This window comes from Sprattus sprattus (genome assembly GCF_963457725.1).
Source record: "Sprattus sprattus genome assembly, chromosome: 10".
NCBI lineage: Eukaryota > Metazoa > Chordata > Actinopteri > Clupeiformes > Clupeidae > Sprattus > Sprattus sprattus.
This window is the reverse complement of record NC_137908.1, coordinates 21,259,044-21,274,222: the sequence shown is the minus strand read 5'-3', so window position 1 is coordinate 21,274,222 and position 15,179 is coordinate 21,259,044. Positions and strand designations below refer to the sequence as shown.

Genomic DNA, 15,179 nt, shown 5'->3' with positions numbered 1-15,179 from the left:
GAAAAAGAAGATAAGTGGTATGAAATTCAATAAGTTGAGTGGTGTGCTTCTTCTTGGAATGCTTGGAAGTCTCTGCCATTGGAAGTCTCCGCCATAACATACAAAGCCCTAAAAGGCATTGACCATGAGGAACAAAACTAGGGTGCTGTCATTTACCCTAACCTGAGCGAACATCGAGATATTGCCACGCCCTTTTAGGGCACGTCCAGCGCATCTGTATCTCAGCTTCTGCAGGTCATAGACACTTGAATTTGGTTTCAAAATGACCAGAATACGCATGTTCATGCACTATCAAGGTTTCTAAGCTTCTTCTGAAGAAATATTACACTTCATGCCTTTTTCTACATTTCCATAGAGGTCATGAGAATGTTTAGGACAGTTTTTGTTTTTAGGACTGATCCTTTATTGATTTGCATTCTTAATCATTTAAAGTTGTGATCAACTTGGCCTGATGTTCTGCATTGACTTTTTGTGACATTTAGTGACTTTAAGCTGACAAGTCTCCAGTCTGTCACAATAGTGGCCCAAACCAAGGGCATGGAAATGTGGAGCGCACTTTACCAGTTCCAAATATTATAGCTGCCCAAGCCAAAACCAATAGAAGATCTGTGTGTCATAGACCCATGGACAACTAGTGCGTGTCTTATGAGTTGTACATTTTTTTTATCTTTCTGAATAAGATTTTGACTTACCCGTTAGACATCTATTCTAAGCTTAGATGTACAATGTTGTTAACATCATATCAATGTTCTGACAATTTTGATGGAGTTGTCAAAGAAGCAGTGGTGAGTGATGTTGCTAAGCGTTGATTGGTGAAGGGGCCCTGTCAATCATTGTTTTGGTGATTGGTGAAGTGAACTTGAAAGTCCTTAAAAGCCATGTTCTTGACATAATGATATCAAGTTGCCATGGTGACAACGCATCATTGGAAAGGAGGAGGTCAGTGTGCACATCCCAGGTGCAGAAAAGGGTATGCTTGCAGCTATATTAATGTATTATATTTCTCTCCCAATGCATACAAATGGCAAGTTTAGTCTGTCTTGAGTTTATATACTAAACCATGAATACGTAACTTCTTGTGGTCATGGATTTTTCTGTTCAGCAACTGTCAAACTAAATTTAAGATGGCTTCTATAAATGTTTGGCATTTGAAGTGTTCAATAAAGCAGGGACTGATATGATGTTGAACTGGAAATTTGTTTGTCGTGGTATAAAATTGGTGAAGAGGTAAAGTTCATCAGATATGAATTCACTTTAATCCCTTATGTGAGTTGATTTTCTGGTTGTAGTAGCATGTTCTGTCCTCAAGGGGGCTGTCTAATTCTTCTCATATCATATTTGCTTGTGAATCTTGGCATGGAGAGGATTTGGGGAAATGATATAAGAATGGTTGCCCTAGTTGAGGGTGAGAAATCTTGTGAGCTTGCGGGAATTTGGTTTTTAAGGAGATTTTTCAGGGTCTTTTCACTGACCACATAGAAATCCATTCCATCTCAGGTTGGAGAGAATGTTTGAGTTTGTGGAAATGTATTACCCCAGCTTCAAGCTGCACTAATCCACCACACCAACAGATTAGATTCCAGAGGTGACCCCAGGTCAGGAAAGAACACAAAAGGGTACTGTTAAAAAGTGTAGCGTGTGTGAATAAAATCACTCTGACGCACGTGTTGGTGTCTTCCATTGTTGGTACTTATTTTGCTAAGATTACAAAATGGTTTAAAATAGTTACAAATGTCAGCTTCCTTTAAAGCAGCAGTAAGGAGATTTGGTCAAAAGTAATGAGCTAGCTACTTTGAAGGCAAGCAAAAACCCTGCAAACCCCACCAACAGACAAATTGGCACTTAAAAGGCATAAAAGCTTTTTAACATACTAACTGGTACACTTTAGCGATAGCTGGCAATGTCGCGCTGTGCAAACTTTTCGTGCATTTTTGCAGAGTGTTCTAGCCCGGAACACAAAATACATATGCATCACAGACAGTGCATATCCTGAATGGCTAGTAGGAACAACACTTGCGTTTGTCTGTCCTTCACTTACTATCAACCATACCATAAAAATGAATTTGAAGATAATGCCAAAACTAGTTGCCTATAAAAACATAACCCAAAAAGTTGCAAATTACATAGTGTTTCTTTTAAGATATGAGCTCAAATGAATACATCGGAATCTCAATTACTACTAATATGTTTTAAGAGAACCTTAAAGTCTTACTAATTTGGTCTTCTGTCTGAAACGTTTTGTATAGGGTTTTGGTACACAAGCTGATATTCAGTTTCAGTTTAATTTGGGATGTTTTGATGGTCTGAGAGTTCACAATATGCTTGACCCTCCACAGTGCACAGTGCATCAGTGAACGGTTTGTCATTTCACCCTACTGGGAACTACCTCATCACAGCCTCCAACGATTCTACACTGAAGATCCTGGACTTGGTGGAGGGGAGGCTACTTTACACGCTGCATGGCCATCAGGTAGCGTTGTTTAAGCCCAAATGACCTACTAAACGTGTTCCACACTACTTTAGTGAAGACTATTCAAATCTTGGGTAGAAAACTATTCACCAGATCTTTAGTTTGGTTGTTGTTTGTATTGTTTTTTCTCTCGTTCATATTTGATGGTGTATTTTCTCCCTCTTAACTGCTCCCTTTATCCAAGTTAACTGAGTGCATACAGCAGTACCGGGGATGATCAGCAACATATCTGGTAATGATGGAAGTTGCCTTGAGTCTGTTCTCACATGACCGGCTCCCAGCTATAATGCATTCATGTTTTACAGTAAATGCGGCTCCTCACACCTGTGCTGTCTCATGAGTCACCATCACACCAAGAACATTCAACAGCTTTGTCTAGTGCTCCTTTTTCTGGTGCTTTGTTGAAATTATCCATCCAAAGAGTGTTTGGGAAAAAATGTCAAGGAAACCGCCCACCAATGCTGACTCACACACTTGAGCCTCTACTGTCTCTGCTGTCTCTCTCTCTCTCTGCTCCCTCTCTCTTTACTCTCTCTCTTTCTTTCTCTCTCTCTCTATCTCTGTATATGTGTCTGTAACAGTACAGGCGGCATCCTGGCAGCATTGTGTCTTTCACACAGTGGCCTGTGGGAGTGGGTTGGTGAGTGGGCTGCCTCTGAAAGCTGTGAGGTGAAGTAAAGGGGCCCAGTGTAGTCTTTCTATGTGTCATTCTTAGAGGACGGTGGTGTTCAACGATAGGAATGGTTGTTTGTTGTTGCTGTTAGTGGTCAAGTTGGTGAGAGAGGAATATGGAGGTGGAAAGACCAGAGAGATATAACATACTGCCTGTCCTTGGAGAAGAAGCTGTAGATGTATGTGCTGTGACATTCCTGTGAAGTCAGTCTAAGTAAGTCTCACACTTAAGGGTCTTCCGGGGAAGAGGGGTCTTATTACAGCTCCTGGAGGTCATGGTGGGATTTAAGCTGTAACTTTTTAATAGCATCCTCTCACATCTGTTTTCACCCAGCTCATAAACTCATGTGACTGAATATTCAAAAATATTGACAAAATCCAGAGTGTAAATTCACTCCGGGCTGTTGCCTTGAAGCACCTGTTAGTGTGGAGTTGGATGGATGTGTAAGAATTGATATACACACACACACACACACACACACACACACACACACACACACACACACACACACACACACACACACACACACACACTAGGGATGTGCATCTCATCACTGAGGACGATGCGATACACATCTCGATGCACTGCCAACGATCCGATACATTCAAGATACATAAAAGCAGCTACTAATGCGATACGATACGATTCACCCCTATTGCGATGCAGTGCGATTCAACACGGTGCGATTCAACGAGATGCGATGCAAAATAATATAATTCTATGCAATTTAATATGGTACATAATGATTCATTTATTTGTCATACAACAAATCATTAACAAGGTCTCTGACAAAGTATAACATGTACCTATGTGTGTATGTGTGTGTGTTAGTGGTCTCTGAATGTAATTTTTTTTTAACTATACCTGCCAGTCACAACGCAGTTTTCTCCATCCTAAACCAGTGGATCAACGCCTCACACACTAAATTCAATTAATTTGTCCTATTTTAAGGTTTTTCTTTAGGAATATGAGTTGATCCACATGATCAGGATGAAACAAAGCAAACTGTGCTGTGCTGTAACTATGTCACCAGTTGTGCTGAACACTCTTTCAGAGGGAACACTTGTTGCTGGGATGGACAGGTTGCTCTTTGCCAAGGCTGAAAGCATTGTTTTATAACTTTTGGCACAGTTCCTATCAGAACAAACCTCTCTCTTCCTTTTTGTGTGGGCTCCTGTCAAATTCTGTTTCATCTGCCTGGCCCTGACAAAAATCAGTATAATGGAGACTAGCTGCTAGATTTCCTTTTCCAATTTAAGGAAGATACAGGTAAATTCAAGTAACAAATAGAGAGTTTAGCTACGGTATATGGAGTGTAATCCTACCTCTTCCTCTATCATCACCGCCTCTGCTATTATCTTAATGAATATCTTGTCTTGGTGCCGTGGTCTTCCAAGAAGGTCAGGTTTTTTGAAACGTGGATCAATCGCCAGAGTTGGGTCTGAACTCGTTCATAATGTTGGTGAACGTGAACTGAACGTAGGCTACTGTATTACTGCCTGATGAACGATACTGTGAACGTGTTCATTCTGGTGACTCTGAACGGCACGTTCACTCTTTTTAATTTCGTTCAATAAGGTAACAGATTTCTGGAGACTTCCAGTCAAAAAACACCGATAACAGTAATTTATCCCACTGTCTTTGCCTGTGAGAGCGCCGAAGTTGCACTTAATTAAGTTGCGTAGAGGTAGAGAGCGGTATTGCAGGCAGAGAGAGATTTTAGAAAATTATAGACTTCACGAGAATCGGCCATTGACAGCAGTGGAGGTGAGAGCGCGCTTAAGAAACAGTTAGAGAGGAAGAATCTATCTAAATATAAAATTATTGGTCTTATATTCGGATTATACCGATGCAAAAATGTTAGAAACGATGCATCGCGATTCATTCCACATTGTATCCGGTGCACACTTTTTTGATCCGGGCCATCGCATCGTGAGCTTTTATGCCGGTGCATCGATGCGAACCGGTGAATCTTCCCATCCCTAACACACACACACACGTATGTATGTATGTATGTATGTATTACTATTTCAAAATATCAAAAAAGAAAAGGGCCCAGAGCAAAGGTTTGGGATCTCTGCATGGTCAGGATTTCGTTTCATCCCTTTGGCAAGTATCACAGCTTGTAAACTCTTTATGTGGCCAGTGTAGTCTTTCAATTCTTGTTTGGTAGATTTTCGCCCATTCTTACTTGCAAAAGGATTTTAGTGCGTGAGATTCTACGGCTGTCTGGCATCTTTTGAGGTCTGTCAGATTTTTGATGATGTTTAGGTTGGAGGACTTTGAGGGCCATTGCAACACTTCAGCTTGGTATCAGTTTTGCTGGTATTTCATTGAATCCATTCTTCCCTCCACCAGTTAAGTGTTCCCTGTGCCACTGAATTCCACACAAGCCCGAATCATAACTGATTGTACCTCGTGTTTAATGGAGGAGGTGTTCTTTATATGAAATTCTGCAACATTGTTTCTCTCCAAAAACACTTTTGCTTATTGCGGCCATAAAGTAATTTTCAACAATGAATGACCTTGATATGTAATCAAAGATTAAGGAAACCTGGAAACAGTTGAAATACTGGCTTCTCCAAAAACGTTGTTACAGACAATGAGCGGAACGTCTGTTTGTGTTTTGCCCTGTGTGACCCTGTCGACTGCCCATTTTCCATTGCCATTTCAACACCACGGGTTGCCAGATTTGAAACTAATTGGCAGGCAAACACAGTGTGCTGCAGCCATGGAAGCAAACTACGGTAATTAACTGGAACAGAAATAACATTAGCTGTCCTGCCGGACCTTAAGAGCCTTGGCATTCTTCTAAAAAAGCTCCATGACCAGAGAGGTAGTAAAACAATTGGATTGTAAAAATGCATTTGAACACACGCTAACGTTAACTCACTGGAGGAGCGGATGGGCACAGGTTGTTTAGCACGTTTACAACTCTCTCCAATATTTTTAATTTGGACTGCAGTACCCATGTCGAACACTTGCTGTTTATGTTGCATATTGTTCCTTTAACTTCATCAGTCCGCAAGGCTTGTTTCCAAAATGTAACAGACTTGACCAGTGTTCAAAGGTTTGTTTTAAATGCCCAGGAATGTTTTTTTTTCTCTTTTGCCTCTTTTCACGTAGGTCATAATTGTGCAGGTTTTGCTGGGCTATTTACAATCTAGCTATATTGTCTTTGAAGCCTGTCCTCAGCGCTTTGTTGGTAGGATACTTTTAGATAGTTATGTTTGTTCTGCGGTTTACATCGATTATGCATGTACACAAAGTGAATCAGTGACAGCGGTGCAATAGACTGAACTAGCTAGTCGGTAAGCCAGTTAGAAGTCTAGCCAGCCACGTTTCTATAAAAGGATTTCATTTTCATTTAAGTAAATGATATTAATAAATATCTGACCTGCAGGGGACAAAAACTATTTGTCATATGGCCCTACTAAATTACTGACCAAAACTCAATGACCAAACAATGGCCCCTATATTTTCAAACCTTTGAAGATGACAACAAAATCACAATCTACAATATGATTGGCTATGGCTGGATGAAATCTTGTTCTCTTATGTATACAACTTTTGATGCTCAACTCACTGAATTTGCTCCTAAGTCACTGGTAGAAGAGATCCACATTGTTCTTCCCAGTGACTTACCCCAGATTTGTCAGCTGTTGGGCTGCCTTCAGCTCCTCCTACAATGCAACTCTGACCTCAACTTCCGATATGGCTGTTTCAGAATCCAGAATGAATGGCTTTGTTTTGATTACTCTACTTCACAACTTCAACAAAGTACCACTATTATATCATTACTCACATTCTGTAAATAAGACTTATGTTAGAATCATGTCCCATCTTTCTCCTCCTCGAGCATCAGGTCAATGTTCCTGCTATGGCAATGCTCAGGCTGATAGCTTAAATTTGATTTATTTTATATGTTTGTATGCTCTGTCATCAGAGTGAAACTGCATGTTATGATAATTCTCTTTGATTTGTTTACATTCTTCACAATTATTAACATGGAACTTGCTGTTGTCTGTAGGCAACAAGTGGTTATTAATGGGTGCTGCTAAGGCTCTCTAAGCTGCTGTGTTGTCTGTCAGGTCCAAGTGGCCTGCTGGGTCAATGATCCTGTGAGACTGCCAGGCTGTGTCAGTGAAGTCTTTGGTAGGAGAGACACAGATGGTGGTGTTCTATTTTTTTGCTGTTGCTGTTTTAGTGGCTGCCGTCCCTGTTTTCACAGGTGTGAGAACTCAGACACACTGTAGGCTGCAGATGATTAACTCTGAACTGAAAAACCCCACCAATTCATAATCAGTTACAACCACTTTCTGTGGATGTAAGCTTATCTGTAATTTTTACACTTCTGTATTTTACACTTCCCTCTCCCTGCCTCACCCTTTCCCTAAAGCTATAGCTACAATACTTTTGCCTACAATTTTCTTTGCCATCTTTGACCCATCGATTCCTCCTCTTCTCGTTTTCTCCCATGTTGTGCCTTAACAACTTGCTAGCCTTTGGCTTTAGAGATATTTAATCTGGAACATCAAGAAGTCTTACTACCTGTGGTCATGTCCCAGCACAGCAAGGTTCCTCTTCATTGTTCTTAGCTGTCTGTGAGTTACACCTGCATTTCCTACCTGTGCTTTAGGGAGTTGACCATAAGATGTTGCATTGATGTGTTTGCACTGTGCTGGGATTCATACACAGCAGACTAGCAAGGCTTTACATCCGTGGTATGCTCTGTTGGAGTGCTTCCTCTTGGGTGGACGGGCTGTGCAGATAGTGTCGTGTGGACTGGTTCTGCTATGGATTGAGCTTGAGGGTTCACCCAGGCCCGCTGCAGGAGGTGTTGGTGTGATGATTCAGCAGGACTCATCCGCAGCTGATCTTCCGTCTCACGCGCAGACGTTCAAACACACACTCAATCTACAGATTCATATAGATAGCAATGATTTTCTCTTCCACACAGGCACAGAGAACCTCACTTACTCAATGACATACTCTTTCTGTTTCAGACACACTTACACAATATTCATACAATTTTAAAGACACAGTGAAGGGGTACTGACACCTGCATGGATCAGTTGGGAACTCCGGACAGGGGAGACAATGTGTCTAAGGTCCTCTGGTGTTTTTCAGTCGGAGAATCCACAGCAACTGGCCTATTGTTTTAACCGCTTGTACACATTGTATACTGAAAGGAGAAACTTAAGCTGACTTAAACGCTGTGTTCTGCATAGGCAATGGCATCCAAGCTTGTAGTAATCCTTCTGTCCATTTTCTCTTCCCTAAAGCCACAAGCTGCCAAGGACTGCGATGAGCCTTCAAGCCAGACCTGTAGCCAAAATGTTATTGAACGACTCTGCCTGTTATGTCTGCCTGTTGCCATGCCAATTTAGTGTGGGCCGATTTGTCTGTATGTTGGCGTCGGTCGTATTTGTGTGTGTGTGTGTGTGTGTGTGTGTGTGTGTGTGTGTCTGGTTGGAGCTGCTTTGTCTTTTGTTTCCATGCAGTGCCCCATTTTAGAACATTTCACCAAACATTCACCATGGCATTGATGATGCCATGTTTCTTTTATATTGAGTAAGCCAAGACTTCCTTTCTGTGACCTGATTCATCAAGTCAAAGGCTATTTTGCAGACTGAAACAGGGTGACATGTTGCTCTCTTTGACCACAATAACCACACCATCTACTTTTACATGAAAGCACAGAAACTGTCATATTTTTTCTGTTCAGTTAGATATACTGTAACTCCTGAACTTTTTTAGGATGAAAAGTATTTAGGTTTGTTCAGCAGAAATTAATTGTCATTGGATGATCAGAGGTTAGTGTGGGAGGTCTCATTGCTCAATGTGGTTAACTCTGTCTAGAATATTCCCCATGTCATGAATCATCCTACTGCTCTCAGCTAATGCTCTTTGTATGTGCTTCCTCTGCAGGGGCCTGCAACATGTGTAGCCTTCTCTAAGACTGGTGACTACTTTGCCTCCGGAGGCTCTGATGAACAGGTGACTCACTCTGTCTCTTGTGCCTGTGTAGAGCTTAAGCAAATTAGATGACTGGTGTGCTGCCCTGACCTGCAGTGGTTGGTCAAAATGTACAGGTTGTTGTGTTAATATATATGTTTTGACTGCTTTCTTGCTTGAAGTAGCAATTCTTCTCTTAAAAAAAGAACCATTGAAGAACAGCTTTGACATTTTGAAGGTTAAGTATTTGTTCTAGATGCTCAGTTGTCCATATTAAATATAGCAATCTATTATCAAGCTACAATTGCACTTGATGGTGCGGGAGTTATATTTCAGAGTTCTACTAAAACAGGTAAAGTTGTTGTTTCATTACAGGGTAGAGTACATGTTGACAATGAAGATAATGCTTACTTTCAGAAAAAAAGTTAAAAAAAAAAATGAAGACGGCACGATAACATGACAATTTTTTGGGGAGATTGATGATTGGACACACTTCTGACTGTCATAAGGCCGAAAAATTCTTTTTTGAAAATGAGTGCATTTAACAGTGTTTTACTTTAATTTTAAGTGCCTTTATAATAAGATTTCTGCTTATTACGTTTACATAAAAAGCATCAAATGATTTCAGCAACTACCGATTCATTATGCAATACATTTAATTTAAAAACTAGTACTTGCACGTCGATCATAATATCAAGTGGATGGTATTGGAATACATAGGTTTCTATCTTACTTTTGGCAATCCAGTTTCAGTCCTGAGTCCCTTTTTTTTTCACGTTCCAGGTTATGGTGTGGAGGGGTTACTGCAGTGTGTCTGTACTATAGATGGTTGTGTGAAGGATATAATTATAATATATGTATGTTTTACAGGTGATGCTGTGGAGGACCAACTTTGATACAGTGGATTATGGGGAGGTATTGCGCCATCAGCAGCATAAGCGCTTCAGTAGTGACGAGGGAGTGGCACAAAATGGAACTTCAAGTGGGCCAATGCACTCTATCCAGCCTAGACTCCAGGTAACTCAATTATGGTTTGGAGAAAATACTCCTTTAGAAGCCCAACCCTTAGATAAAAAGATAACAGCCCTGCACACCCCTGAGTTCTCTTACTTGTCATTTTGTTGTATTGTACCAACTAAAGTCTATAAACTTACACATTAGGGGCAGGGATCACAGGTTAACTCACAATACAATATTGTCAATATATTTAGCCTATGATCATGATACAACAACACAGACAATTCTGCTGCACTAAAACTTTACAATATCAGCTGAAAATGTATACTTAAAAAGACATTAATACTTAAACAGACAATATTTTTCAGAAATCAGATACAATAGAAACATTTGAAAGTGTACTCAAACAATTCCAACCTTCTTCGGTGCCTATGATTGTTGGTTGTTGAATGATTGTTAGCACTATATCAAGAACCCTACTCGGGGACAGAGGGCAGTAATCCTCTGAAAAGCCAGGATGGTTATGTGAATAAATCCAGTTTGGCCGGACCGATGTGTAAGGAATATAATCGTTACTTCATGCCAAGGTAACAATAGCATCTTGCAAGCAGAAGTTATGCAGCGAACCCTTTACCTTCTCCACGTTTTATTACGTTGCAGTTGCAGACTTATACTGCAATAGATTTGTATTTATTGCCTCAAACATCTACACACAATAGCCAATAATGACGAAGTGAAAACAGTTTTTTCGAAATTATGCAATATTATTTTACTAACAAAAGTAGGTTATTAAGGGGTCACATATCTGTACACACCTTTAGCTTAATACTTGGTTGCTGCACCTTTGGCAGCGATTACAGCTTCAAGGCGTCTTGGGAAAGGATCTACAAGCTTGGCACACACATTTTTGCCCATTCCTCTTGGCAGATCCTTGCAAGCTCTGTCAGATTGGATGGGGAGCATCAGTACACAGTTGTTTTCAGTTCTTTCCACAGATGTTTTATTGGATTCAGGACTGGGCTCTGGCTGGGCCACTCAAGGTCATGCACAGACTTTCTCCGAAGCCACTGCTTTGTTCTCTTGGTTGTGTGCTTCATGTCATTGTCATGTTGGAAGGTAAACCTTGGTAAACCAGGTTTTCTTCAAGGATCTCGGTGTGCCTAGCTGCATTCATCTTTCCCTCTATCAGGTCTAGTTCCCCCGTTCCGCTGCCGAAAAACATCCACACATCATGATGCTGCCAACACCATGCTTTACTGTAGGGATGGTATTGGTTAGGTGATGAGCGGTGGCTGGTTTCCTCCAGACGTGACGCTTGGTATTCAGGCCAAAAAGTTCAATTTTGGTTTCATCAGACCAGAGAATGTTGTTTCTCATGGTTTGAGAGTCCCCTAGGTGCCTTTCGGCAAACTCCAAGCGGGCTGATGTACCTTTCACTAAGGAGGGGCTTCCGTCTGGCCACTCTACCATAAAGGCCTTATTAGTGGAGTGCTGCCTGGATGGCTAAGGTTATGAAGACTAATTTAAAGATTTAGTCAGTTTAATAAATAAACTTACCTTGCCACACAGACACCTTAGCCTACATACTTTTGCCTCCTCAACCCTCTGATTACCTTTATAGTCAAACAGACTATTTCTTTATGATTCTTTAAGAAAACTTACTCTTGGCTAATGTTTTGCACTGAAAATGAAAAGGATGAACCAGAAGACAATTTTATTTCACAGTAGGCTGAAGTGAATTTGGCTGGGATCAGTACACAACTTGAGAATATTTCCCAGACTGCTTTGTAATGTCAACAACAATAGTGGCGTAATAGATTTAAATTATATATATATATTTTGTAATGACTTGGACACATTTTATGATGTATCATTGGCCACTATAGCCCCCTTGACACGGTTATCAGTTAATATCGGTATCAGCACCCTTCTTGTTTCAAATGCACCCTCTTGTGTTTATGCTACATATGGCAGGTTTACTTGCATAAAGAGTCAAATTTGGACTATTATATTGTATTCTCTCTTTTTCCTCTATCTCTCCACTCTTCTCCCAACTCTGCCCTTTGCGAGTACGTGTTGCTTAATATTAATTGCTATACCAAACAGGATAACAGATTTTGAACAACGTAAGCTCCTGTCCCAAAGGGATATTTAAATATTTAGGGATATGTGTGCAGAAAATTAGTTTTACAGCGTGTTATTTCTGTGTGTACAAGCAGTCACGGAACAAACTGAACAAATTCGATTTCACGATGAGGATTTTTGTTGGTCATACAGTTTTTCAACCGAGACTAAGACCATGCTCCCTCTTCAAATTTAGGTTTTCCTGCCCCTTACAGCTGAGGATAGAGTTAGGAGATATTCACAAGAGGTAACAGGTCCTGGCAAAGATCATACTTCGATCACGTCGGTAATGTTTTTGCTAATTTTGGCTAATCTCCTTTCACCACACATATCAAAGGTAATACAAAAAGAAGGAGTTGAGGAACCCCCTCGTGAGGAAAAATCGTAGTCTTCAAAATGGACAGAAAGTGAAAGAACTAGTAAGGCTCAAAAGGAAGACTGCAAGAGGCAAGGTGTTATATGGCTATCGTCTATGAGGAGGATGTGAAATGTCAGTGGTAGCAACATGCCATGACTAGAATAGTGACTCATTCGCACATTCCTTACTTTTGGCCCTGTTTTGTCTCTTGTTTGCCCCCCTTTGTGCTTCTCCCAGAGGGGAAATCATGGCTCCCAGACTCCCAATTGTTTATATCCTCCAAGCAGAGACATGCTTGGAATTCCTCTATGAGAAGCTGTGGCTGGCTGTCTGTCCGCGGCCATTAGCAGATGTTTCCCAATGCCTGATTCACATTTGGTTTAGTCAGTTAGTAAGAGGCACACAATTTTGCCTGACAGAACTCCAGGTCTACTGTTACCTGTGTAGACTATTGCTGTAATAGCTGGGAACCACTGATATAAATATCTACTGGACACTGTACAAACCCACCCATAGCATAACAAAGTGCTAATTGATCAAATTGTAAACAGTATGTTAATGTAGGTATAGGTATACACAGTAGAGATGTTTATAAAGACTGTCTGCATACCAAGTTTTGGACAAGTGTTAACACAACTAAAGTTGATTTGAGAAGAAATATGTTGGAAATATACTTAAAGATATACTCTGTGATTCTTATTCAATACTCTTTTAATCAAATTGATCAAATTGCTCAAAAAAACTTTGTAGTTTGTACACAGTCCTGGCATTGTAAATGGAAAATAAACATAGTAGCTCATACAACTCCAGTAGCAGGCTCAAGTTGAGTGTGCATTATCAGCGGCACTAGTTTTCTCAACGGTTTCTGGCTAAATTTCACCATGAGGAACAAAACTAGGGTGCTGTTGTTTACTGTATCCTGAGCGAACATCAAAATTTTGCCACGCCCTTTTAGCACTTTTGCACGTCCGTCCAGAGCATCTGTATCTCACCTTCTAAAGGTGGTAGAAACTTGAAAATTACCGGAATATGCATGTTTGTATATGCACAATAAAAGTGTCGAGATATTCAATAAATTCAAGATTTGAAGCTTTTTGCGTCCTGATTGAATAAAAGAAATTGGTAAAATCTCGATGTTCGCCTGGGTTACAGTAAACGACAACACCCTGGTTTTGTTCCTCATGGTCAAATTAGCCAGAAAACGTTAAGAAAAGTCGTTCCGCTCATAATGCATACTCAACTTGAGCCTGCTACTTCAGTATACCGTCATTTTATTGGCTGTCGAGTTTTAATATCAATCTTTCACCTGTGCCTTTAGGCAACATGAAGTGCAAATATTTCATAGGTTTCCATATTTAAATATTTAAATATGGGATTGCTAGACTTAATTAAGTGTTGTATAGTGAAAGATGAGCTCTGAACACTCGACTGATCTTACCTTAGAATCCCTGTGAGCAACCCAACAGGTCTGTGGTTTTGAACTCGCCAAAGGAGTATTCTTCTGATATGATCATAGAGTGTCCTGGACAGGTTTGTGAGTTATGTTCAGTGGTCACTTAAAAGCCAGTTGTAACTTAATACTAATACTAGATTCTCTTGTAAAAAATGTGCCAGTGAGTGAGGGAGAAGTTGGGGCAACAGTTAATTCATCATCGATGTAGTGCTTAGACAACTGAATGTTATTTATTTCTTGTGCAAACTCTGCATGAACTACCCTTGCTGACAATCTGCCTGCAGTGGCACTCCCACCTAAATTTTCTTCTTGCTGTGCTGAACAATTCTTGTAACTTGTGAAATACTTTTATATACATTATAAATATAGTTTCAGTTAGTTCTAAAAAAAATTACATCATATAGGAAATAGAATAGGGTTTCACATCTTGTGACAGACGAAAAGCTAAGGAGAGGAACAGACCATTAGTGGCAGTTAAATATTAAAAGCCCTGATTAGATGTCTGTGTGTGCGTGCGTGTGTGCGTGTGCGTCTGTCTGTCTGTCTGTCTGTCTGTCTGTCTGTCTGTCTGTCTGTCTGTCTGTCTGTCTGTGTCTGTCTGTCTGTCTGTCTGTCTGTCTGTCTGTCTGTGCATACCTAGTAACAGACAGGAGGTATTGGAATCAGAGTGAGCAGCTGCCCCCTGGAGGTGAGTCAGAGTAGCAGGTGTAGGGTGTCACAGCTGGAGGTCTTTTTCTCTCTTTAAAAAACAGCATTTCTCCTAAAAGACCAGGGCAATCAAAGATTTTTTTCTACAGTGAGCGACTCCTCCTGTTGCCACGCCTGACCCCGACACCACCAGACTTCTACTGTTACACAGATCAATGACATCAAACCCTTCAGCCAACCATCTCTTATGGGCAACTGTAAGAGGACACCTTAACCCAACCACCCATGCCTCCTTTGTGCACACATCCGGTTTTGGAACTCAAGGGTACAGCTGCCAAACGTGCAAAAACAATAACGCGTAAACACTTAAAGCAGGATAATTCAATACAGCCACCAATTTATGAATTTGCCCGACTCATGGTAATTCAGATCCTGCGACATGGACCTCAAAGTTAGCTGTGCAGCCTTTTCCTGAAGAAAACTGAACAAAATGAGAAGAACCATCGTAATATTAAACCAAATATTTTCAATATTTAGT

The 15,179-nt window shown here is 40.6% G+C and overlaps 1 protein-coding gene across 1 annotated transcript in view; it reads left to right on the top strand.

Annotated features, from left to right (window-relative positions):
• poc1a (POC1 centriolar protein A) overlaps positions 1 to 15,179 on the top strand; it is a gene marked incomplete at both ends in the record, with an annotated part of 76,235 nt that overhangs the window by 11,496 nt on the left and 49,560 nt on the right. The window contains 3 exons of the mRNA XM_080846103.1: positions 2,337 to 2,470; positions 9,075 to 9,143; positions 9,972 to 10,118. Of these exons, the coding sequence (XP_080702229.1) occupies positions 2,337 to 2,470; positions 9,075 to 9,143; positions 9,972 to 10,118 (350 nt within the window). The remainder of the gene's footprint in view (positions 1 to 2,336; positions 2,471 to 9,074; positions 9,144 to 9,971; positions 10,119 to 15,179) is intronic.